The sequence below is a fragment of the Ictidomys tridecemlineatus genome, chromosome 8 (genome assembly GCF_052094955.1).
Source record: "Ictidomys tridecemlineatus isolate mIctTri1 chromosome 8, mIctTri1.hap1, whole genome shotgun sequence".
Classification (NCBI taxonomy): domain Eukaryota; kingdom Metazoa; phylum Chordata; class Mammalia; order Rodentia; family Sciuridae; genus Ictidomys; species Ictidomys tridecemlineatus.
In genome coordinates, this window is record NC_135484.1 from 37,026,233 (window position 1) to 37,051,011 (window position 24,779).

Sequence of the window (24,779 nt, forward strand, 5' to 3'; positions counted from 1 at the left end):
CAAGAATTATGGGAAAATGGGAAATAGAGAATATTACAAAGATGTATGAAGATCCATTCTCTCACTCTCCAAACTTCTCTTTTCCTCCCCATAGTCTCCTCCCAGGACTGAAAGAGTCAGTTTCCTAACACCTAGAACCCACGCCTTTCTTTTCCAGTGACAAAATTTCTAACAGAGCTATCCTTACACCTAGCAGTCATCTGAAGAGTAGACAAGGCCAAGGATGCTCAATCATAACTAGAAGAACTGACTCATTTGAGAAGAGAGGATGAGAAAGAATCATAGTTATGGATTCAGAGCTCTATGGTACCTTCAGCAATCAGCAGACACTTGCTCCAACTATTATAATTATGAATAAAGAATTAACATTTATTATTTTTAAACCCCAATTCCTTAGCTCGCTGCAATCATTGTAAACTATAAATATTTTGAAAATTAGTCAAAGAGAAAGTGAATTCATGGTCAAGTTACTCATCATCACCATTTACTATTAGCTATATGTAACATCTTTCACCAAAAAGGCATCTAAGTTCTTAACAAAATAACAATGATAAACATTACAATTCACTCAATGTCTACCATGTGTCAGGTCAACAACCTAAGAATATTGTATATACTTAATCATCACAATATATTACTATTATCAATTTATACAAATAATGAGCTGCAACTCAGACAAGATTCTTGCTCAAAGTCATCCAGTAATTGGTAAATATATTAAAGCTCACTTTACATGCTCTTTAAAAAAAAATATATATATATATATAATATATATATAAATATTATATATATATATATATAAAATATATATATATATATATATATATATATATATATATATACCATACTACCTCCTTTGAGGTCAACACCAATTAGAGTAAGTATATATTGGTTTATATTACATTAACTTATTGCTATCATTTGCATGTGAAACACCCCTAAAGGCCCATATGTTAAAGTCTTGGTCCCAAGGATAGTGCTACTGAGAAGTAGTGTAACTTTTAGGAGGTGAAGCTTAGTGATTTAAAGTCCTTAAAGTCTTAGTGATTTAAAGTCTCTGGGGCTAGAACCTAGGCCCCTTCCTCTTCTGCTCCAGGCTGTGAGAAGAGCAGTTTGCTCTGCCATGTGCTCCCTGCCATTACCATCCAATACTTCCACCAGAAGTCTAATAGCAATGGGTTTGTTCAATCATGGAATGAAATCTCTAAAACTATGAGCCAAAATAAATCTTTTTTCTTCATAAGTTAATTATCTCAGGTAGTTTATTTCAGTGATAAAAGCTTACTAACACACTTACCAGTTAAAACAAAAGCAAAATTTATCACTAAACAAATTAAATTACATAAGAAAATCTGCATACTCAGTAAAAATTGCATACCATTTATAAGCCTTGTAGCATATCACAGGCAGGGCTTTGCTAATCACTCTGTTAGCTATACTCATTCATATCAGATTATATCCTAACTACTGAGAACTAACCCAGTGGCATGTGTCTTCATTTGGACAATTCTTACACAATGTAAGAAAAATTACTAAAACAAGAATTGACGTGTTTGCTAAAATAGAAAGGAAAGTATATTTCTGCAGCTTTTAATGCAATTCTAAACAACAGTAGCAAACTGTCTAAAAGAAAAAGGCATTTAGGCAGGAAAAAGATTTTTACTTTACTCTATAATCTTAAGAAAATCACAAGTTAGGAGCAGTTTTTGAAAAATCCATTTGGGAAACTATATAAATTTCAATTATGTTCCTTTAAAATAGAAAACAGATTAAGTAAACTTAACTGTATAAAAAAAAGTTAAAGAAAACCAAAGGTAGAAACATCATCAAATATTTTATGAAAGCTAAGGCTACAGAGGAGGGCACAGAGGTATTTATTATTCTAATCCTTCAGAAGGTACTACCCATCAATGAGGCAAAAGGCCCAAGAGAGAGGACAAAATGTGCTTAAGAACTCTCTGGTCACAATTTTTGGTTATGATCAATTTCAAAACAAAAGTACCAAAACTGACTTATTTCCTAAAACTATATTCAAACTACAAACACAAGCTATGAAATTATATTTTAGCAGCATCTTTGTAAAGCACCTCTTTTCATTTTATATTAATTCTTCTAGATGAATAGTCAGAGGATATACTAGGGATATAGATACACTATTCACTGTAAGGAGCTGCTCTAAAGCAAACACAGCACATGTCCTTGCTCCTCACTACACTAAAGGCAGTCAAAATCTTGACCACAGTGATATTAGCACACTATAATATACCCAGCTTCACCTATATCAAGAGAAGGAAATTTCAAAAAATTCTTCACAAACATTTTTAAAGTCCAAGATTAAGGGTTAATAAAGAGTTTAATATTTGGAAAAAAAAAGATAAAGCAGATCAATTCCTCAGATCATACAAGGGAATAAACTCTAAAGAACCAAAGATATAAAAGAAAAAAAATAAAACTACAAAAGTACTAGAGGAAAACAGAGAAATGTCCCTGAAATATGAACATGGGGAAAGTGTTTTCATGGTAAATAGCATTTACAAGCAAACTCACAAGTAAATTAGAAGTTGGGAGAAAACATTTGCAACATATACCATGGATAATGGGGTGGGGGCTGGGTGTGTGTTGCACTAATGTCTAACAAAGGACCTTTAAAAATAAAGGGCAAGGTCAGGCATGGAAGTGCATGCCTGTAATTCCAGTAGCGGAGGCTAAGGCAGAAGGATGGTGAGTTCAAAGCCAACTTCAGCAACTTAGCAAGGCCCTAAGCACCTCAGTGAGACCCTGTCTCTAATAAAATACAAAAAACGGGCTGGGGATATGGCTCAGTGGTTATGTACTCCGGGTTCAATTCCCAGTACCAAAAAAAGAAGAATGGCAAAAACAACCCAAAATTCTGTACAAAAAGAGGCAAAAGACATGAAGCCAATTCCCAAAAAAGTAATGCAAATGGCTCTGTAAATGGAAAAGTTGTTAGATTTCTCTCTAATAAAAGAAATAAATTAATGCTACACTAAGATACCATTTTTACCTAACCAGCTGGCAAACCTTCAAGTTTGACAATATATTCAACTGGTGAGACTGTGGGAGAACAAGGACTCTCTTATGTTGTTGACAGGAATCCAGACTGTATAATGGAGAGGAATTTAGCAACGTCTAACAAAACTACCTAGGCTTCCACTCTTCAACCCAGCAATCTTATGTCTAGGAATTTGTCCTAGCTCCATTAGGTCAACATTGCAAAGGTTATTCATTGAAAACATTAGTTTTAAACAAAACACTAAAAAATACCAACATCCAAGAATAAGAAATTATCATAGTACATACATCTATGGAATACAACTATAAAAAAGAATGAAGACAATCTCTATGAACTGACAGGAAGTAATTTCCAGGAAATACTGTTAGTGACGAAAGCAAAGTTAGAAACAACATATACAGTATGCTACCTTTTGTGGAAGAAAGCAGAATGAGAAAATGTCCATATATCAAGTTAGCACTAGAAAAAGAAAAAACAGAAAGAATGAACTAGGAAACAATGAAGTTGGAACATGATGGCACATGCCTATGATCCCAGCTATTTACAAAGCTGAGGCAGGAGAATTTCAAGTGTGAGGTCAGCCTCAGCAACTTGGTGAGAACCTGCTCAAAACAGAAATATTCTGGGAACTGATATATGTAGCTCAGTGGTTTAGTCTCCTATACCAAATGTGGTACAAATTAAGTTGGTTACTAATGCGGGATTCAGGGAGCAGGATGGAAGGAATGGATATGAAAGAGATTTGACACTTTTCTGGGTATATTTTATTGTGTAGTTCTGACTTTAAGGAAGTAGAGGGTGGGGATAAAAATCTAAAACTGAAGGCAAACTAGAACAAATGAATGCAAGTGAATTTTAAATGAAGGAGAAAATTAAGCAAGCATAGTATTTGAGTTTATTGTTCAACAGACAAGGTGGAGAACTGAAAACATATCTTGAAGTCCTTTAAGTAAGATTCCCTTTCTTTCTTTTTCTTTCTTTCCTTTTTTTTTTTTTTTTTTAGTGACCTGAATGAAGCAATTTCAAAACTATTTTAATTACAGAAATGAGCAAAAGAGCAAATGTGTTGATCTTGATAAAAATAAAGTTTCTCAATGTGGAAGAAGGTACACATAAAAAAATGAAATGGGGTAGGAAAAGAGAAACCCGTGAGGATCAACTGGAATATGATAGTATAAACACAAGTATAAATCACAATTTCTAAGACATATCTGTGTGTAGGTGTACATATGTGCACACACTATGGGGAAGTATATGTGTGTCTTTTTGCATATGCACTTAAATGCATAATATGTTTCCTAATTTGTCCTCTGAATAGGTCTAGAACTCAGATCTTGGTCTCTAATACCATCTCCTCACTCAAAGAAGGTCAGAATGGCCATAATATAAGCCAAAAATTAATAAAGGGCTTCAAAGGAGGAGGAAAAAAATTAGAAACATATGAACATGTTACAAGCATTCAATGTGAAAAGGCTAGGCAAATATGGGACAATTTGAACAACAACAACAAAATAATTAAGGACTGCCATGTATTATAGACCACCAGAGGCAAACAAACAAACAAAAAAAGGTGTGGGGGACCTATTCGTTCACATTATTAATAGGTAAGTAAATAGAAAGAAAAGAAGAAAGGGTTGCTGCTTACAGCAGAATAATAAGAGTTGACTAGTGGCTATCGAAGGATTGGTGGAGCTGAAGGAGTGCTGGTTCATCCCTTTGCAACCATCAGAGCACAGACTGTTTTGACAAGAATCATATCAACAGACACCAAACCTGACAACCTTATAGATGTGAGAGGACATTTTCATAAGGAGAACAGTTACAGGGTCTTAATGTGTCTCCCTACAGATTGCTTATTAGCTTCAAGGGGAAAAAAAAAACATAATCATCATGCAGTGGAAAAAACAAACACCATACTGATCAAAATTAACATTACTAATGAGAGACAGAAAGCCATCATGTATATACCCTGAGGAGGACACAAACCACTGATGTAGTAATCCCACTGGGAATGTATAACCTGAATCTAATCATGAAGAAGCATCAATCAACTCAAAATGAGGAATGTTCTAGAGGAAAATAACCAAGGGAGGAGGAATACCATTCTTCAAAGGTGTGAATTTATAATAATACAAAAAGAAAGGCTTGGAGGATTGAGGACATAGCTCAGTGTTAAAACATTTGTCTAGCATGTACAAGGCCGTGGATCCATTCCCACACCACAAAAAAAAAAAAAAAAAAAAAGTCTAGCTATGTTCCAAATCAAAGAGATAAAAGAAATATTGATAATAAAATACAATACCTGATTCTAGACTGGAAAGGGAAAAAGGATGCCCTAAGAAACATTGTTAGATCAACTGACAAAAGTGGAAAATGAATGTTATTGTATTAATACTATATTTAATAATATCAAAAACAATGGTGGTTATGTAAGTAAATATATTCTTTATTCTTAAGAAATACAACTTAAAGTATGTGGTGAGGAAGAATGTGTCATACGCAATTTTGAAATGATGCAGAAAAAATATTCTGTATATATACATAAACAGAACAAGTGATAAAGCAAAAGAGGTTGAATGTTAACAATGACTTAAGCTGGGTTAGAATATGTGAGGATTCTTTGTTCCATTCTTATTCTTGTGACCTTTCTAATATATATATATATATATATATATATATATATATATATATATATATATATATATGTATATTGTAATGTTGAGGGTAGAATACAGGGAGACAATGGCAGACTAGAAGAGAATTCACTAGCAAATTAATTCAGCAACAACAAAAAACATTAAAAATCTTTTTGTTTATTTTGGTAGTGCGGACTAAACCCACAGGAGCTTTGCCACTAAGCTACATCCCCAGTCTTTTTTATTTTTATTGAGACAGAGTTTTGCTAGGTTGCCAAGACTGGCCTTGAACTTACAATCCCCCTGACTCAACCTCCTGAGTCACTGGGATTACAGGTATGCACCAGCACACCTCAAAAATCTTCCCATCAGATAGAATATCTTGACCAGATACTATTTCTAACACATATGGTCACACTCCTTAAGTTGGTATATAATAAGAACTGACTGGGAACCTAATGCACAAAGAGGCAAGTCTATGGTAGTGGTTCAGAGAATGAGTTCTAGAATCGGAGTGCTTGAGTTTGAATCCTGTCAAACTTACACACTGTATAACCTTGGCCAAGTCATTTAATCTATCTGTGCCATAAATTCCTGAAAAAGACTTTTAAAGTGTCTCCATGTTTTTGTAAGAAGTAAAACATTAACATTAGAGTGCAGGGTATCATACATACCCGACACATATACTATTCAACAATGTTAACTTTGCATCATTACCACTCATATGAAAAACTGGCTACGTGGAGAGACTCCAACTACAAACTGAACCACAATGGGGTAAGCCAGACAAAATTAAATACGAGTACTCCCTGGGTATAGGCAACATTAATCAAAAACAATCTGAAGCAAGAAAAACCCTTCTGAGTCAGATGAAGTACACACTTAGTTTTAGAACTTCCACACAAAATTAATTAGAGGTACCCTAATCAAGTACAGGCAGAACCCAGGTCATCGGCATAGCAGCCAGTCTCTAGTCTGCTGATATTTAATCACTTTTTTATTCACATTTATAAATTCTTCAAAACCAAATTAAAGACAAAATTCATTAACTATTTTTCTCCAACCAAATATATGGTTCTCACCAGGCACGGTGGCGCACACCTGTAATCCCAGCAGCTTGGAAGGCTGAGGCAGGAGGATCATGTTTAAAGACAGCCTCAGCAAAAGCAAGACACTAAGCAACTCAGTGAGACCGAATCTCTAAATCAAATACAAAATAGGGCTGGGCACAAATCTCTGGTACCCAAAACAAAAAACAAAACAAAAAAAACAAATATATGGTTCTCTTTTAGAACATGAACTTTTTTTTTTTTAATTGTGTCATTCAAGTCTTTTTCCTCCAAGAGCTTTCCTGTTTTTAAAGGAAAAAAAGAAAAAGACTGTCTTTGTACAACATAAAGTAGTACAAATTTTCTGCTGTAAAAAAATTAGATAATGCTCCCCTCTAGTGGCTTACTTGGAATAAAACCCATAAAATTCTATCAGCACCAACTCTGAAGTAGCAAAGGTATTAAATACTATTACAAATATAAAGTTGTCTTTTAGCTACTACCCAATGAAAAAGTGTTATTCTGTCCATTTAATCTCTCATCAAAAATACTACTATGACCTTTACTACTACAAATAAGCAGTATCTCTACATTAGCTTAACAGTTAAATAAAAATACCTGTTCCAACAAATGGATCAAAGACAATATCATTTTCTTTCACTTTTCCATGGTTTGCCATGATGAATGATAAACCAGCATCCATGCTTGTATTTCCAATAAAGTGTCTCTTTTTGACACTATATGACTCAATTAGCTCTCTCTGTCCATCTGCAATCTAAATCAGAGATATTTTTCAAATTAGTAAAACTATAGAGAAGAGATTTAAGATTTAAGATAATCACAAAAACCACAGCATCCTGTTGATGAGAACTTTCCACTTAACTACTGCTCTAAATTCATTCTTTTAAAATAATGTTTTTGAGGTAGTTCTGGACAAATATCTTTCCCTTTACTATGTCTTTTCAAACTAAATATGAATTGAATTTGAACCTAATTATTCCAAGAATTGGTGCTGATAAGCTTTCCCGATTTCTTTTTCTCCTAAATAACAATAATCTATATAACATGAGTCTCAGCTTCCACTTACCCACGTACAGCCCCAGGGAAGTGAGCTGAAGTGTTCTAAGTAATCCATTTCTCTTAAGAATTAAGGCCTGGATTTAAGAGTTCCATAAATGAGATCCACAACTATTACAGTACTCTGCCTTCCTTCTATATTAGTAAAAAAGCAGTTGTCCAAATTTTCTGGTAAATTTTGTTTTAATGTCACTAGGTACACCACTGTCATCCTAGGTCACATATCTAATAAGCCTATTGAACCTCAGAAATCTCTGGAGAAATGCATTGCATTTTTTGTATAAAGGCATTACCTTTTTTTTTTTTTTTTTTTTTTTTGGTGGAGCTGGAGATCAAATTCAAGTCCTTATGCATGCTAAACAAGTCACTCTGCCACTGACCTATAACCCCATCCCATATTCAGCTTTTAAAAGAAACAAAATAAGATAGGCAGAAAGAATACTTGCTTACCCATCTACCAAAATAAATATTATATGGATTCTCAGGGATGCAATTAGGGTCCAAACCATAATCCTCCAAAATAGAGAATATATGTTGTGGTTTCTTTAAGTTCACTTTTCCTTCAAAGGGCAGAAATTCAAGTGCCTAAAAAATATAAGCAACTGTAATGTTCTATAAAATTTTCCAAGGGAAAATAGTACTTAACTAATAATATCTACCATGTAAGTCTGATGTCAGCAATTAAATAAGATAAAATGTGAAAATCCTTAGCAAAATTGTGGTACAAAACAAACAAAACACTTGACATTAGCTGTTCCTATATATCAACAATGACTAGATTAGGTTAATACTCTAGGGGTTTTATTTTGCTAAATTCACTTACATCTATTCGTTTGACTTTTTCTTCTTGTGTCAATGTTTTATTAAATGTGTGAATCTTTATTTTATACGTAGAGTCTGAATGCAGAAATGGAACCTAAAATAAGCAGATAATTTTTAAGACATTAGTAATACAAAATGTATATATATGCTTATATAAAAATCACATTTCACTACTCACCATCTTCTCCAAAGGGTAATTTTTAAGAGAATTATACAGCTCCTCAGGAGATCTTCCATGACCCCATAGTTCAAATATAGACCTAGGGAATAAATGATTGGTACTAACCTCAGTAAAGAATTTAGTTCACACAGTAATATTTAAGCTATTTTACTAGTTCTTTACACTCACTCTTTAACAATTATTGTCTGTGTGTTCTAAGCTACAAACAACAAATACATGTTCTGGAAACAAATATAGCATAAGTCCAAATCACACAAAAAAGTTGAACCTAATAGAGTTGGGTGGAAGTTTAATATAATTTAGGATTTGTCCAAGTTTTCATCTTTTTATATGCTAGGATTGAACCCAGGGCTTTGCGCATGTTAGCATTGACTCTACCAACTGAACTACATCCCTGACACCCCATCATTTTATTTTTATTCTAGATCAAATGATGCAGTAAAATCATTTAAGATATTTTGGTCAAATGGATGAGAAGTTGCAGAAAATCCAAGTTTTCCCAATGTCTTCTCCATAAAACAAAAAGGACTATATACAAATGTTGCTATTAGCATTTGGCTATGATTTGGTAATATCTATTAACAAAGCTACTCAAAATGTTAAGATTTAACAATGTAGGTTTGCTACAGTTTTTATCTTATTTTGTGTGATCAATATAGTCTAAGCTAAAAATAAATAATTAAAACCCATTTCCAATCACTTTTCTACTACAGAAAATTCTGAATTTAATTTAGTTTTTTGAGTTTTTTGGTACCGGGGATTGAACTCAGGGGCACTCAACAATGAACCACACCCTCAGTCCTGTTTTGTATTTTATTTAAAGACAAGGTCTCACCGAATTGCTTAGTGCCTTGCTTTTGCTGAGGCTGGCTTTGAACTCCCAATCCTCCTAAGAACCGCTGGATTACAGGCATGCACCACTGCACCTGGCTTAAGTTAGTTTTCAATTTATGCTTGTAAGTCTATTTTCATTCTGCTATGAGATTGTAAATACTATCCTTTACAAATGAATTCCTCCTTTTCATTCTATTGAATTTATACAGAAAAAAAACTCTATTCTTACTACTCTTACTTAATAATCTCTTTAATTTCAGCCATGCAAATTGTAGAAGAAATAAACTGAAAAAGTATTAAGTAATATTATTTAATATTACAATTATTAATTTTACCAATCATCAAATATAAGCATCAGATGATATCAGTTTTAAAAGAAGTGCACAAATTCTTAGTACCCAGGTATTTGTTTTAAATTGAATAAGCTTCATATTTGGAATTCAAACACTTCAGCCAAAAATTTTGAGATCATCAGGTAAAATAATAAGTTATTCAAAGAGTATTTTTTAGTTATGTTCTCATTTTTGAGTCATTTTTATTTAATAAATAAGACTCACTAACAAATTTCAACTTAAGGGATTAGACTTTTAGGGCTGCAGGTAGTTCTCAACAGGAGGAAGTTCACTAAATAAGGGGTTATAGCCAATTCAATGACAACAGAAATTACATATCACACTATGAAGCATTGCTAACGATGTTAATAAAATGATATATGAATAATCTTAATTGTATTACATTAATAAACATAATTTCTAAGAGAAAGGTTTTCAACAACCTGTCAAAATATTCAAGAAAAAAAAACTGAGAAAAACTAAAAAGTGTTAAATAAAAAAATACTTTTAAAGAAAAAAAGCAAGAAAAGGAAAGAGTAGATGTCAATGATAAAATATAGAAACTCAGGATAATTTATTAATTTATACCAATATACTTCATTAATTTATATCAATATATGATCATTAAACTGCTTTTTCTTTAACAAAGAAAACAGTAAAACATGTTTCAGGGCAGTCCCCACATTTTGTTACATTACACTTTACCAGTCTGCTCAATCCAACTAAAAATCACCTGTATGAAAAGCATTTTTTGGCCAGGAGTGTTGGTGCATGCCTATAATCCCAGCTATTTGGAGAGGTTGAGGCAGGAGGATCAAGGATGTAGATGTAGCTGAGTGATAGAGACCTCTGGGTTCAATCTCCAAATACAGGGGAGAAAAAAAAAAATCACTTTCTGAAATTTTAATACTCTGGTTATACTTAAATGTGGCATCTATCCTACATAAGAATGTAGCATTTATACCCCATACTATACTCCCAGTTAATACAGCACTTTAAAGAAAAATGGTTCTAAGCAAGAGTTTCTACTTTTCTCCATTGAGAATCTTCCAACTTTTAATTTCAGCAGGTAATTCTGTTCCCACACCGCCACCCAGTGGTAAATGCATGTTAACTACAAGATAAACCAAGCTCCTGCCACAACCAGTCCTACTTTCTACCAAAATAGAAGAGGGCAGTTAAGTATAGGGTACACTCATGCAGGATAACATGGTAAGTTTTTCTTACTTGGCACACACTGTCCGTTTCATTAAGTTTCTTGCAATATCTTCAGAGGGAAGACTAAGAATCCAAAATGGTGACTGAAATAAATAATAATACGCAAGTTATTTCTAAGTAGCTACCAACACCTGGTTCGCTTTTATTCAAGAAGTCAACAGGAGAAATTTCTATTTGCTGCTTTCACTTAAGAATACCTGATCTGACTCTATAGAAAAAATGATCCAATGAATGAAAATATCAAATTAAATTTAAACTTATTTAACTTTAAGATTAATTTTGTGTTTGCCTTAATGTAGCTTGACTAAAAGAAACAATGCACATTATACTACAGAATACAGTCTTGGAAATTTTTATCTTTGCTTATCATTTCTTATAGTACAGCTATTTTATTTTTAACTTATAAGTAATGTATTTCTTAATACTAAATGATCTCTTTTTCTAAGTAGCTATGGTTATCTGAGAGGTAGATGAGAGCCCTGTGAAACAACTATGATAGATAATCATGGGGAACATTATTATTACCATTAAGTTGTACTGTTTTATTATATTGTCTAGGAGGAAAAAAAAAAAGGTCCGAGTCAATCAGGAGTTTCTCAATCCCCTATCTCAATACCCAAGATTACAGGAAATATCTTCTCAAACAGTCCCTTGCCAGAATACTGCCAAACACAGCAGTGTCCTGACCTCATTCATCACTCTCCTTTCACTTTGTCTCAATAACTGAAAGTAAATAAGGAATATAACTCTAATACTATGGAACTTTTAATTTAAGTTCTCTCATCTTTTGCAAGAAATCCTCCCTGACATTAGCAGTCTATCTTCTTCCAGTATTTACACTATCCTACAGAAAAATTCAAAATAATCCAAATAGAAAAACAGATCATTAGTATTAATTCTATTAAAAAATTTTTAAAGCAATCTAAGTTAAATTAAATGGTTATATAAATTATGGTATAGTGCAATTACATTGGTGATAAAGGCTAAGAACAACACATACCTATATTAATATTGTCAAATAAAAAAAACAGGTTATAGAAGTTCATGGTAAGCAATATTACAACTGAGAAGGATAAAGGATATGAAAAAGACTGGAAGGTCATATCCTATCCCCAATTATAAGTCATGACAAAGTGAAAGAACTGTAAATGATTTTTCTTTTCTTTTTTTGTTTTTCCAAACCTCTTTAAAACACTGATAAACTATAAATACAAAATAAAAGCTTATAAATTCACAATCATATATAGTATAAAATTTCAAATTTTAAAATTATGCCCAATATAAACCTACAGTTCATTTAAATTGTAATTCTGAATACATTTCATCAACAGAATATAGTCCTTTCTTAAATGAAAGAACAGATATACATTATGGTGCAAGTGTTGAATTAAAATTAAATTTGGCACTGGGAATGTAGTTCAGTGGTAGATGACTTGCCTAACATGTATGATACGCTGGGTTCAATCCCCAGCACCAAAAAATGAAAATAAAAAATAAAAATTTAAAACTGTAAGTACATCTGTTACTTTCCAAAGCCATAATCTTCCCCTAAATATCCTTTTTATTTCATTTTCTCTAGGAACAGATACAAATAACCACAAAAATATAAATTTAAGCTTTGTAGTTCTCTTCAAACCCAAGATTCTATTTATATATACATTACATATGGTCTAATGAAAATTCACCTTACCTTCCCATAAGTTTCTTGACTGCTGATGAACTGACCTCCAAAAAGTGAAAGCAAAGATTTTATTTCCTGCATTGAAAATATTATAGAGAGAATATATTTCAAACAGGAAACTCAAAGTCTTCTAAGAGAAACAAACCTAATATGATTTAAAAAGAAAAAGAATGGAGTGATATCTACCCAAGGCATTTAAGTTTCAATATCAGACAATTCCAACTCAGGGTTCTGAAATTTTATAGTCACAACCATGGTTAAGTAATTTCAGAGAATTTTAGACAACAGAATTGCCAGAGAATGTCCCGATTTTAAAAGGGGGTGGGGAGGCAAAAACAAATTACAGACACTATAGATTGGTAAATTTAACAATACCTCATAAAATAAAATACCTCATAAAAATAAAATGAATAATTAAAAACATGATTTGAGGATATTTGGAAAATAACTACAGAGCATCAACATGGATTCATTAAGCACATTAAATTAACCTCTTCTACCTGGATTAAATTATAGCACTAGAAAGAGAACTAACATAATAGGCATGTTAAAAGCATCATGCGTACAAAGTTGAAATCACTTCCAATAGTTTGTGAATTCTGTGAAGCATACACTTTATATTGATAAACGACGACTATACAAATTTTATGACCTGTACCACTAACAACTACTATCTACAAATTCTACTTACTGAAAGCAGGTAAAATCTTGTATAGGTCCTATGGAGCAGGTAACCTAAAGAAGGAGAAACGTCCCCACTACTGGTTGCTGACAATCCCCTTTCCTCCCAACCAGAAGAAAGAACCTTTAACACCAAGCCTTCAGTGAGCGTCAGCCATCACCAGGGAATGCATACCCACATCACCAAGTTCCTCATTCCAAGATCCAAAAGAATGGGAGGTTTAAGCAACTAATGCCATTTGTATTTTTCTTTTGTCTCTGCATCAAATAATTTCTTATATTAGAAGGAGGTGAATTCAGTACAAAAATATGGATAGAGCACAACCTAAAACAAACTACCAGTAAATCAGTAAAGGAAGCCCAAAGGTTATTTAGCAACATGAGTAACACAAATTGGAATAGTAGACATTATGAGACTCAGGACTAAGACAGACTACAATCTGATTTCAGATCTTCCACATACTAGCTATGTGGTTTTATATATGAAATTAAACTTCTTTTACATCCAGTTCCCTTGGGTGTAAAAATAGGAATCAGAGTTATCTCATGAAGTTAGAAGATCTATATAGAGAGAAGCACAGACTCTTAGGGTATATTAAGGGACTCTAGATAATGATGACCTCAACACTATTACTGAAATTCAGCAGCTCAGGAAGTTAAGCAAGTCTAACAGAATTATAACAATCAGAAGAAAAAAAATGAACTTATACATTAGGTTACTTGGTCTTACATGATTGTTGTTCCTTCTGTATTAAAGTATTTTGGGAATCAGCTTTACAATTAAAACATCTAAATACAACCAAGTCAAAATTTGCTGCTCCTAGAATCATTGCTAAAAAACAGTGATAGGCTAAAATATAAAGGTCTTAAGAGTTGGAAACAAAATGGATGCAGTGGCACACACCTGTAATCCCACTAACTTGAGGCTGAGACAGGAGGATCACAAATTCAAGGCTAGTCTCAGCAACTTAACAAGGTCATGAGCAACTTAGTGAGATACTGTCTCAGAATAAAAAACTTTAAAAAAGGGATGGGGATGTGGCTCAGTGGTAAATTGACTCTGGATTCAATTCCCAGTACCAAAAAAAGAGAGATAGAACGAGAGATGCAAAAAAGAAAGTGAAGAATTATCAGAAGTTTTATAGCATAGCATTAGCTCTAATACCCAAAACTTAAATAACCACTTAAAACTGAATTTGGCATGATCAAGACAGGTGAGATTCACATGATTAGCTTCAGGTACGATTCTTTCTTCTGAAGGGACATCTAATGGATTTTGTTTACATGCTCCTTATATTGTAGCATGACACATCAGTTTTATGCTTCCTACTTCTGCCATTGCAAATATGATTCTAATACAATATTTACAATCTATGTCCTATGAACTGTGAACAGAGCCATCTGTGTTGTGGTATTTTTTAATTCTCAGGCCTATACCTTTTCAGAATCCTTAATTTTATGGAACTAAGTTCTTTTATTTATACCTTCTGTCTCATTGTTTCCAAATATAACTCTCATTGTATTTTTTTTCTGTATTATTTTCCTTTGGATGAGAATATAGATAAGGATAAGGTCTCATCTCAAATCCTGTTTTTTCCTTAATGGTATGATACCAGCATGCCAAATACTGGCAACCTGATGGTCTGTGTTTGTTTTCCAATCAAATCTTGAAGTTCTCTCTCTCTCTCTTTTTTTTTTTTTTTTTTTTTTTTTTTTTTGGGTACTAGGGATTGAATCCAGAGTCAATTTACCACTAAGCCACATCCCCATCCCTTTTTCCACTCAAACCAGATCATTTATTTAAGTTGCTTACTTTTTCATCCATTCAGGTTTGTTTCAGAACCAGCAATAAAATCCAAGTCGCTTGAACTTAACTTTTAGTATATAAGGCAGCAAAAAAATTACAATTGGCCCTAACTCTATATGAGATGTAAAACTGGACTACACTTAGATTCCTAATTTCTCATTTTAATTCATAAAGGCAGCTACTTCTTGTAGCTTCTTGTTTAGCAATTCTAATGAAGTAGATAGGTCCACAAGTGTAGAATGAGGTCCACAAGTGTAGAATGTCCCTTTATTACCTTCCCTAGAAGGTACCTTATTTCATTTAATTCAACATTATAGAGCAAATTGTATGTGTAAGGCACTAGGTAAGATAAATATCTATTTATCCTAAAGGAGTTTAGGATTTAATGGAATTAATGAAACATTTAACCCCACAATTGAAGTGTGAAGTGTTCTTAAAGAAGTAAAAGCAAGGCCGTGTGTGGTGGTGCGCACTTATAATCTCAGTGGCTCAGGAAGCTGATGCAGGAGCATCAACAGTTCAAAGCCAGCCTCAGCAAAAGCAAGGCTAAATCAATGGCAGAGGACAACCTCTTCCAGGAAAGGTAAACTAGATAATTCAGATTAAGTCTCTTGATATGAAAAACTGAAAAAGCTGAATATCTACTGAAGGCCCAGAGAGCGAACCAGAATCACCAAACCAAGACTGAAGAGAAATTTCAAGAAAGAACAAAGACAGGGATTTCAAGGAAGAACCACTTTTCCCTAAAACATTTACCAACTTCAAAAACAACTGTCAAGGCAAAAATCCCTCTGATAACCTAATGGAGCTAGAAGGAAAAAAGGAGTACAGGGCTGCCCATGGGGAAGAAAGGAGATTTGACAAACAAACCACCCGATTTTTACTAGGATCCCATACTCTAGGAGCATGAATGAAGCAGAATATAAAGAGAGCTTAATATCTATTATGGTTTAGATATGGTCATCCTCCTACCTAAAAGTTCATGTGAGACAATGCAAGAATGTTCAGAGATGAAATTAGATTATGAAAGTTGTAATCTAATTAGTGGTTTAATCCACTGACATGGATTATCTAGGCAGTAACTGTAGGCAGGTAGGGTGTGGATGGGGAATAAGTCACTGGGGGCCGTGACTTTGGGGTTTATATTTTTTCCCTGGTAAACAGAGCTCTCTCTGCTTATTGGTTCTCATGCCCTGAGCTGTTTTCCTCTCCCATGCCTTTCTGCCTTTGTGTTCTGCCTCAGTAGGGGTCCAGCTACACAGTAGGTCATCTGTGGATTGAGACTTCTGAAACCATGAGCCAAAATAAACTTTTCCTCCCCTAAGTTGTTCCTGTCATGTATTTTGGTCACAGTGACACAAAGCTCACTAAAACAATATCTGAAAATTAGTTAAAGTGACTCTGGACTCCTAATGCTTTTTTCTATGTGTTCCATCCTTTTTTAAGAGAATGTACTATGGACTGGGTTGTGGCTCAGTGGTAGAGCACTTATCTAGCATATGGGAGGCCCTGGGTTCGATCCTCAGCACCACATAAAAATAAATAAATTAAAATAAAGGTATTTTTTTTTTATTGTTGGTCGTTCAAAACATTACATAGTTCTTAATATATCATATTTCACAGTTTGATTCAAGTGGGTTATGAACTCCCAGTTTTACCCCGTATACAGATTGCTATATCACATCAGTTACCCTTCCATTGATTTACATATTGCCATTCTAGTGTCTGATGTATTCTGCTGTCTGTCCTATTCTCTACTATCCCCCCTCCCCTCCCCTCCCCTCCCCTTCCCTTTTCTCTCTCTACCCCCTCTACTGTAAATCATTTCTTCCACTTGTATTATCTTGTCTTACCCCTCCTTTCCTCTTATATGTATAAAATAAAGGTATTGTATCCATCTACAACTAAAAAATATTTTAAAAAGAAAGAGAGAGACTGTATTATCATCCTAGTTCTCAAAGTATTTCTTTGAATAAATTTTCAAGGATAGCATCTGGCACATATTTAAAAAATAATCTAGCACATATATCTGAAGAAGAAACAGAAACTTTATAAACAATAGAAACAGACCCACAGTGCCCCTTTATGAGTCACATACTTTAACTACTCGGCATTCTATATTGAAGGGGATAAAGAAGAGTCATCCCCTGGCAGAGAAGAGTCATCCCCTGGCAGAGGATGTTGTAGATGTTAATAATCAAGTAAAAAATATAAACCTAAAATAAGTAAATATGCAGGTAAATCTAAATGAGTACTGATTATATAAAATCCAGAGATTAAATTATAGGAGAGGAAAGACCCAAACCAGACAGAAGGAACACAGAGAGCAAAAACCAAAGCAGGAAAATGGAGGATATCCTTCAGGGAATGACAGGGAGTCAGTTTGGGTGGGATTAAGGACTGGGAACAATGTGAGAAAGCCAACAAGAAAGCTAGGCCTGTCAGACCATTGGAACTTTAACCTTAAGAAAAAGGGGGCATAAAACAGAACTGAGCTTATGAAACGTTAAACTGGCACCAGGGTAAGACAGTTACTAATAAGAAGATAAAGGGAAGAAACAAGTAAATTCAGCAAGTACTAGGGATGCTATTCTTAACACCACAGCCTGACCCCTCCATTCCCACCACACTGCCTTACTTTAGGTACTTATTCTAGTTCCTCTCTAGTATCCTCTAAATGGTATTTTTGTCTGGTATTACAGAATTATCTCTAATAAAACAAAAATGATCTTGTCATATCCTCTCAAAAAGAAAAAAAAAGTCAATGTCCCCCTCAATCTAAAATAAAAATTCAAACACCCTGGAATAGTTTCAAACACTCCAAAATCTGGACGCTACCCCACCTCTCTAGCTTCAATGCCCCCTACCTTCATCCTCTCTCCAATAACCAACTACGTTTCTATACCTTGCATGTGCTTCTCTTTTTCAGGGAAATGGGCTTTCCAATCCTCTTCACTAACACAGTATCTCCTTTATAATTTAAGACCTTCCTTTTAAATATAAATGTGCATTTTCAAGTTTCCTAAAGGAATTCAGTATTTCCTAATACTGAATCAGTGCTATAATCTTCCTGCATAATTCCCAAGGACAATAAGTTGAACACTAATTGAGAAAATCAAAGAATCTTGGCACAATTGAAAACACACAATCTTACCAGGCATGGTGGCACACACCTGTTATCCTAGCTACTTGGGAAGCTGAGGCAGAAGTATCAAGTTCCAGGCCAGCCTCAGCAACTTAAGAAGACCCTGTCTCAAAAACAACAACAAAAGGGTTGAAGATTTAGTTCAGGTAGAAAACTTCTGGGTTCAATCCCCAGGACCAGAAAAGAAAATGATAGAAAACAAAAATACACCATCTACACCTTCAGTGGCTTGCTGATTTTTCAGCCTTGCTGCAACACCTGTGATCTTCTCTACTAAACTTTGTCCTTGTTACCTCCCTCAAAGACTATTTACAATTTCACTATTTTTCATTTTTCCCATTCAACTGATGATGCCTTATGTCTTGAGAAAATAACTCAGATTTATTCACTTCCTAGAAAACAGACCTCCAGGCAATTTCCACCCCAACTCTCCTTTGCTCAACCTCCCTTTCTACTGAAAGGTGAATTTTTCTCCCACTGTGTCCTTATATCCATTCTCCCCTTCCCTTCAGCCTATAATTATGCTCAAACTCAATCTCTCTTTAAAGGGAGTCTTCCTTTGACCAGAGTCAACCAATCTCTTAACTTTCCTTTCTTACGCTCTACTTAAGAGCAGTCCAGCCTATTTTCCTTTCTTATTTTCCAGTGATTTCTAAATCAAGCAATTGGCTTTTCCCACTAAAAATCTAAACAGCTTTAGAATATTCACCTCTAACCTTCTGAGAGTGTAACTGAACATTTTTCATTACTTTCTAATCAAAAAACACATTCATTGACACTATTAAATTTATTCCTGCTTTCTAAAACTTTACCCTCTAGATGTCTGTGGTCTCACACCCTTCTTATCTGACATTTGCAATACATCTCAATAGCAATGGGTCCAAGAATCTGTACTTGGCTCACCACTCTTTTGACCCTATGCTTGTAGTAATTTTATCCTCTCTTCTAGTTCACATATGCAGAAGACTCTCAAATATTTATCATCAGTCTGGAGATCCCTATTATGCTCTATGCATACTCATATCCACTACCTACTGACCAACCTACTGTATACTAGTGAAGCAAATTCAGTGTAACTGAAACTTAAATCTTACCATCTGTCTGTGTACTTACTTTAAATGGAGACATGCCTACATCCATCCCAGGAGTCATCCTCAACTTTCCCTCCTCCCCCTAACAATCTAGCTCTGATGATCTTATCACCTAAATGCTTTACCAGTCTATCCCATCTTCTTAACACTCTTACTAGGTCAGACTTTCTTTTTTTTTTAATTTTACTTATTTTATTCATTTTAGTTATTGATGGACCTTTATTTTTTTATCTATATGTGGTGCTGAGAATTGAACCCAGTGCCTCACACATTTGAGGCAAACACTCTACCATTGAGCCACAACCCCAGCCCCAGGCCTTCTTGATTTACAAGACTACTCCAAGTAACTCTTAACTAATCTCTGATTCCCTTACTTCCCTCAAATCCATTCTCCATTTTGCTGTCAAAGTTATTTTTTAAAAAACTAATTCTGCCCTTCAATAAACTATTCTTCCAACCCCCAACATATTCAAGGCTTTGTATTTTCTGATCCCTCTCTACCTCTTCTGGTCACTTATCACTCTCTGCCAAATATTTGGTGATCTAGTAGTAGCTAACAGTTTGTAATACTAATGTATTTATTTCTTTCCCTGGTCCAGCTAACTACTAGTAGCCCTATAGATCAAGTGTTATTCCCATGGACGTCCTCTTAAAAGCCAAGATCTCCCCGACCCCCATCCCTCAGGTAGATGAGATTCCCCTTCTATATTCTCTCATATTTCCCTGTGCATCCCTCTCACTGCACCTGCTAACCTAATTCTATGCTTATGTGTCTGCTCAGCCCTTAGCCTAAAAAGTAAGCCCCTTGAGAGCAGAGGCTGTTATCAAGATATTAGGTAGGAAGTAGCTAGCAATGAACAGTGAAATTGCAATGGTGAGGTCATAAAGTGTTCTTTTTACTTTAGGGTCCTTCTTTAAACTATCTTAAGAAATCAAATGGTGACAGTTAATCTGTAGAAAACAAACAAAAACAAGAGAACTATTTGTAAAACATGTCAAGAGAAAGGATTAATAGGACCCTTTACAGGGTTCACCTAGGTTGATGTGAAGTTAGGCATTATGGCTACAAGCGTCCAATTGTCTGGGAAGGAAGATTCCTTTAGCAACGCAAGTGCACTAAGGCAACTTCTGACCAGCTATTGATCCCAGTGCCCACATTAACAAAGAATTGACTTATAGATTGAAGGCCCCCTAAATATGACAGCCACATGACAATTCTGGTGAGGACCAACTAAGGTTAAAAACTCCACCACCCAAGTGGAAGGAATCGAACATCTGATTGGCGAAGGTTGCTGAAGGAGGACCCCACTTTTCAAGTAACCACAAAACAGCAATAAATTTAGGGAGAGCATTGTCTCTGTCATTCTCTGCTCAGAGTCGGAACACTCGCTCTCTTGAGAGGGTTCTTTACCTGAACCTCATTTTACTTTTACTTTACTTTGACCTCACTTTCACTTATAATAATAAGTTCTCCTGCATGACTTTTGGTGTCTGGTTTTAAATTTTCTTTCTTCCAAACACAAGGACGGAGGTTTGGAGTTTCAGCTCTCTGCTTTCCTGTGGCAATGATATCCTCAGTGTCCAGCATACTGGATAGCAGCCATTCCAAAAAGGTTTCTTGAATACATTAAAAAAAAAAAAAAAACTCCCCAACTTCTCCATCATCTAACAGCAACTACTAACCCCTTCACCACGCTTGAACCTCATATTCTGTACGTAAAACACACACCGAGCACTCCTCTTGGATATCTCTATCCTCCGCTACTCAAATAAGCTCCCGGAGGAAGAGGCCCCATCATTTTCGCCTGCCTAATTCTGGTACCTGGAGCACGTGCAGAATGAATGAAAAGGCTCAGCAACACCGAGAGGACTTCTCTCTCACGTACCCTCCTCCAAGGACTAACAGAACTTCTTTCACCCTTCGCAAAGCTCAGCCCCCAGCCCAGGGACCCAAGGATTGGGGACCAGCAGTCCCCTGAATCGGTGCGTGCGTCGAAGGTGCGGGGAGCCTCCACCCACAACGAGACCCCACCGCTCAGTCCTCTCCCGTCGGGAATTGTGAAGGGCGCTGCGGGCTCACCGGGAGGCGGAATTCCAGGTGCTCCTGAGCCATAAGCAGCAGATACCTGTTCAGGGTGCACCGCAGCGCCATTGCGGCTGCTCTCCATGCGCCTGCGCGGCCCGCTTGGCCCCGCCCCCTACCCCTCATAGAGCGTTTCCCCTAGGCGGAGCCTGGGCGGCCGGAAGCGGAAGTTCAACAGGGCGCGCGCTGTGCTGACAGTTTTCACGCCTGGCGTCCGCACTCTCCACTGTTGGAGCGCCTTAAGTCTGGGTGGGGGCCCAAGTACAAGTAGCTGGTGCAAGGAGAAGCGTTGTTTCCTGGAACAGATTCTGATAAATCGAGGCCGAGGTCATAAGTCCAAAACATCCATGCATCTCTGCCAGGCTGAGCATCTAACACTTGAAAAGGGATTGGGTATCAGAGATCCAATGGGAAGGAGAAAAGTTAATCTGTTAAGATTTTTGCAATTAGAAAAAAATAAAAGTATTTTGTACCAACTTATATAGGAATTATGGGAATGTCAAATTTCTTGATGTGCCAGAGGGGTCTCTGGTATCATTCGTTAATGAATATGGTTCATGAAAGGAGAGAAATAACAGTGGTTGCTCCGTAGAAACAAGAATGCAAGTTGAAATTCTGAGGCACCAATTCAGACTTGAGCAACTGGAGTTTTTTTTTTTTTTTTTTTTTTTTTTTTTTTTTTTCTGATGCACCTGGGAGCTTCCCAGGAATGGAGTTTTTTGATTTAAGAATGACTCAACTCCTGGAAGTCAAATTTCCAACAAGCAAAATCTCCAGAGGTGGACAAAAGTAAATCCTGTTCTATGGTCTAAAGACTCCCCAGAAAAAACATGAAGCCCTAGTTTGCAAACTATGTCCTCTAATTTGCTAGGAAGCAGATTATGCGCATAGAAAAATGTGTGAAGGAAAACTGGGGATTCAGCCTTCTTTCCTGGTCATCATAAACCCTAATGCTGTCACAATTCAAACACGGTCATCAAGGGCTATACATTCATAAATATGATAGCTGCCTAATTGAACTAAGCTGGAAGACAACTCTCTCCATATCTTATTAGGTGACTGAAATACCAAGTTCTCCCCAAAGAAGCCTAACCCAAGGCCTACTGGAATTTCCTCTCTGGGCCACTCCTTTGTTTAATTATTTTAAGTTTTCACTCTTTTTTTACTCCTCTCCAAACAAAGGGCAAAGCAAGACAATGATTATTAACTCCACTGCTCAAGAAGCTTCAGCTTTGCAGCTTAGGTGGACTTTTCATGATTTTAAATAGATTAATAGATTTAATCTTTGAAATGGACCCCATTTGTTATTTCCTTTGGGCATAACTTGTAAACCAGTAGTAGTACAACATCACAGCGCATTTGCCTCATATGAGCCAGGTCTTTCATTTCCCCATTCTCTCTTCTTCCTTCCCCTTTCCTTCCTTCCTAAAATACAACCAAGTTTGATTTCTGAATTAAAAGGCCTTTTGGCAAGTAATTCGCAAACATTACATTCTTGCTTAAGGTAGGTATGCAGCTCACCTTCTAGATGCTTTTTAAGCACATATTGTTTTAAGCATAATTCCCAGTACTCTCCATCTTTTAATCCTAACTGCTTCCCAGGAGTAGAAAAATTATATAGTGTTGGACTCAGATGAGAATACACCAAAATGAAGGCCTCGGAACAAAATTTCTTACTCTATCTTCTGCTCCTCTTTTTCCCTACAAGACAAGCCATAAAAACTAGAATTCCTCTTCCCTATGGGGAATAATAGAAACTAGAACTCTTTCACTCCAAAGCAAGCCCATAAAGCCAAAAAATACTAATCTTCCCCCACCTGTCTTTGAGTGGACCATAAAGAAATTCTTCGGCCTACCTTGTCTGACAGATCATAAGACTTCCATTTCAGAAGGGGTCTTGCCCGCCCCATCAGGGTGGAAGGAGTGCTGCACAGGGGCCAGGACAGTTAAATAGGCCTTCCTGTGTTCCCCCACTGTCTCTATTAAATCACACCTTTCTTGTCTAATCCTATTACTCCATGGCTGCTTTCTCTTCATAGAACCCAAGGGCTCTATGGATCTTTGAGTCTTCATTCTTAAGGCTCTTGTCACTTAAAAGTTATGATTAAACCAATCTGCATCAATTTTTCTATTAAGCACCCACTGTCAGTCCCTTTCAGTAACTCTTCATGAAGCCTTTCCTTTTATCCTATAGTAGTCTGTAGATCATCCCTAATCCCTTTTAGGGATTTTCTTGGACAGTCTACTATATAACAGCAGAGTCAAGTAGTGTTTTACTCAATCCTATAGAGCACAGGTTCTCAAAATTGGCTGCATATTGTGATTACCTAAAGAGTTTTTTTAAATACTGAGGCCTGGAATCTAACTCAAGATTCAAATTTAATTTGATTAGAGTGCAGTCTGGAAATAAAGTTTTAAAGTTCCTGAGTTGATTTTAATGTGCAATCAAATTGGAAAATCACTTACAGCAGTAGTTCTCAAAGTGTGGTTCTAGGACAGGCAGCATCAGTATCACCTGGAAACCATTTAGAAATGCTGTCCCACTCCCCAAAAAAATGAATCGGAAATTTTGGAGGTGGGACCTAGCAGTTTGTTTTTTAAAAAATCCACCAAAAGGTGCTGAATAATGCTAAGGTTTAAGGATAACTTCTTGGGGGAGGAGATGAATGGATGGGCTTTGAGTCTCTAGAGGCCCAGGCATCAAAGACTAATGTTTTGTTGTTTCCTTATCCACCTCTGGGGAGACAATTCATATGATAAATTTGCAAAATTGTCACCATCACAAATATTTTTCTCAGAGGAAAATGTATCAAGAAGGAAGTATTCCTCTTTGGCCAACTAAATTGAGAATTAGTCTTGAATCTCCTTAGCTATGAAAATATCTAGAATAATCACTTAATAGGTGATTTCCTGTGGGCCAGGAATGTTGTATAGAACCTAAGCCCTTAGAGAAAGAACAAATCTAATAATGTCAAGAACTATATGATACTTTCCCATAGCCCTGTAAGTTTCAATATTAAACTCTTTAAATAAAATCTCTGATATGAATTAATTCTTTGGAAACTCAAAAGAAATTTCACACTTAAGTTATATTGATAATGATACTGC

General features: G+C 35.5%; 1 protein-coding gene across 6 annotated transcripts in view; it reads right to left on the reverse strand.

Moving 5' to 3' along the window:
• Trmt11 (tRNA methyltransferase 11) overlaps window positions 1–21,823 on the reverse strand; it is a 53,450-nt gene extending 31,627 nt beyond the window's left edge. For 3 of the 6 annotated variants that reach the window (XM_021733318.3, XM_021733319.3, XM_005343091.5), the window contains exons 1-7: window positions 21,669–21,823; window positions 12,874–12,939; window positions 11,193–11,266; window positions 8,797–8,878; window positions 8,620–8,712; window positions 8,247–8,381; window positions 7,338–7,494 (exon numbers count right to left, since the gene is read on the reverse strand). In XM_021733318.3, the coding sequence (XP_021588993.2) occupies window positions 7,338–7,494; window positions 8,247–8,381; window positions 8,620–8,712; window positions 8,797–8,878; window positions 11,193–11,266; window positions 12,874–12,939; window positions 21,669–21,797 (736 nt within the window). In that variant the 5' untranslated portion in view covers window positions 21,798–21,823. Of the gene's footprint in view, window positions 1–7,337; window positions 7,495–8,246; window positions 8,382–8,619; window positions 8,713–8,796; window positions 8,879–11,192; window positions 11,267–12,873; window positions 12,940–18,506; window positions 18,601–21,668 lie in introns of all 6 variants that reach the window. The other 3 variants (XM_040283260.2, XM_078019230.1, XM_078019229.1) reach the window with 3 other exon arrangements.
• Between the last annotated feature and the right edge of the window lie 2,956 nt (window positions 21,824–24,779).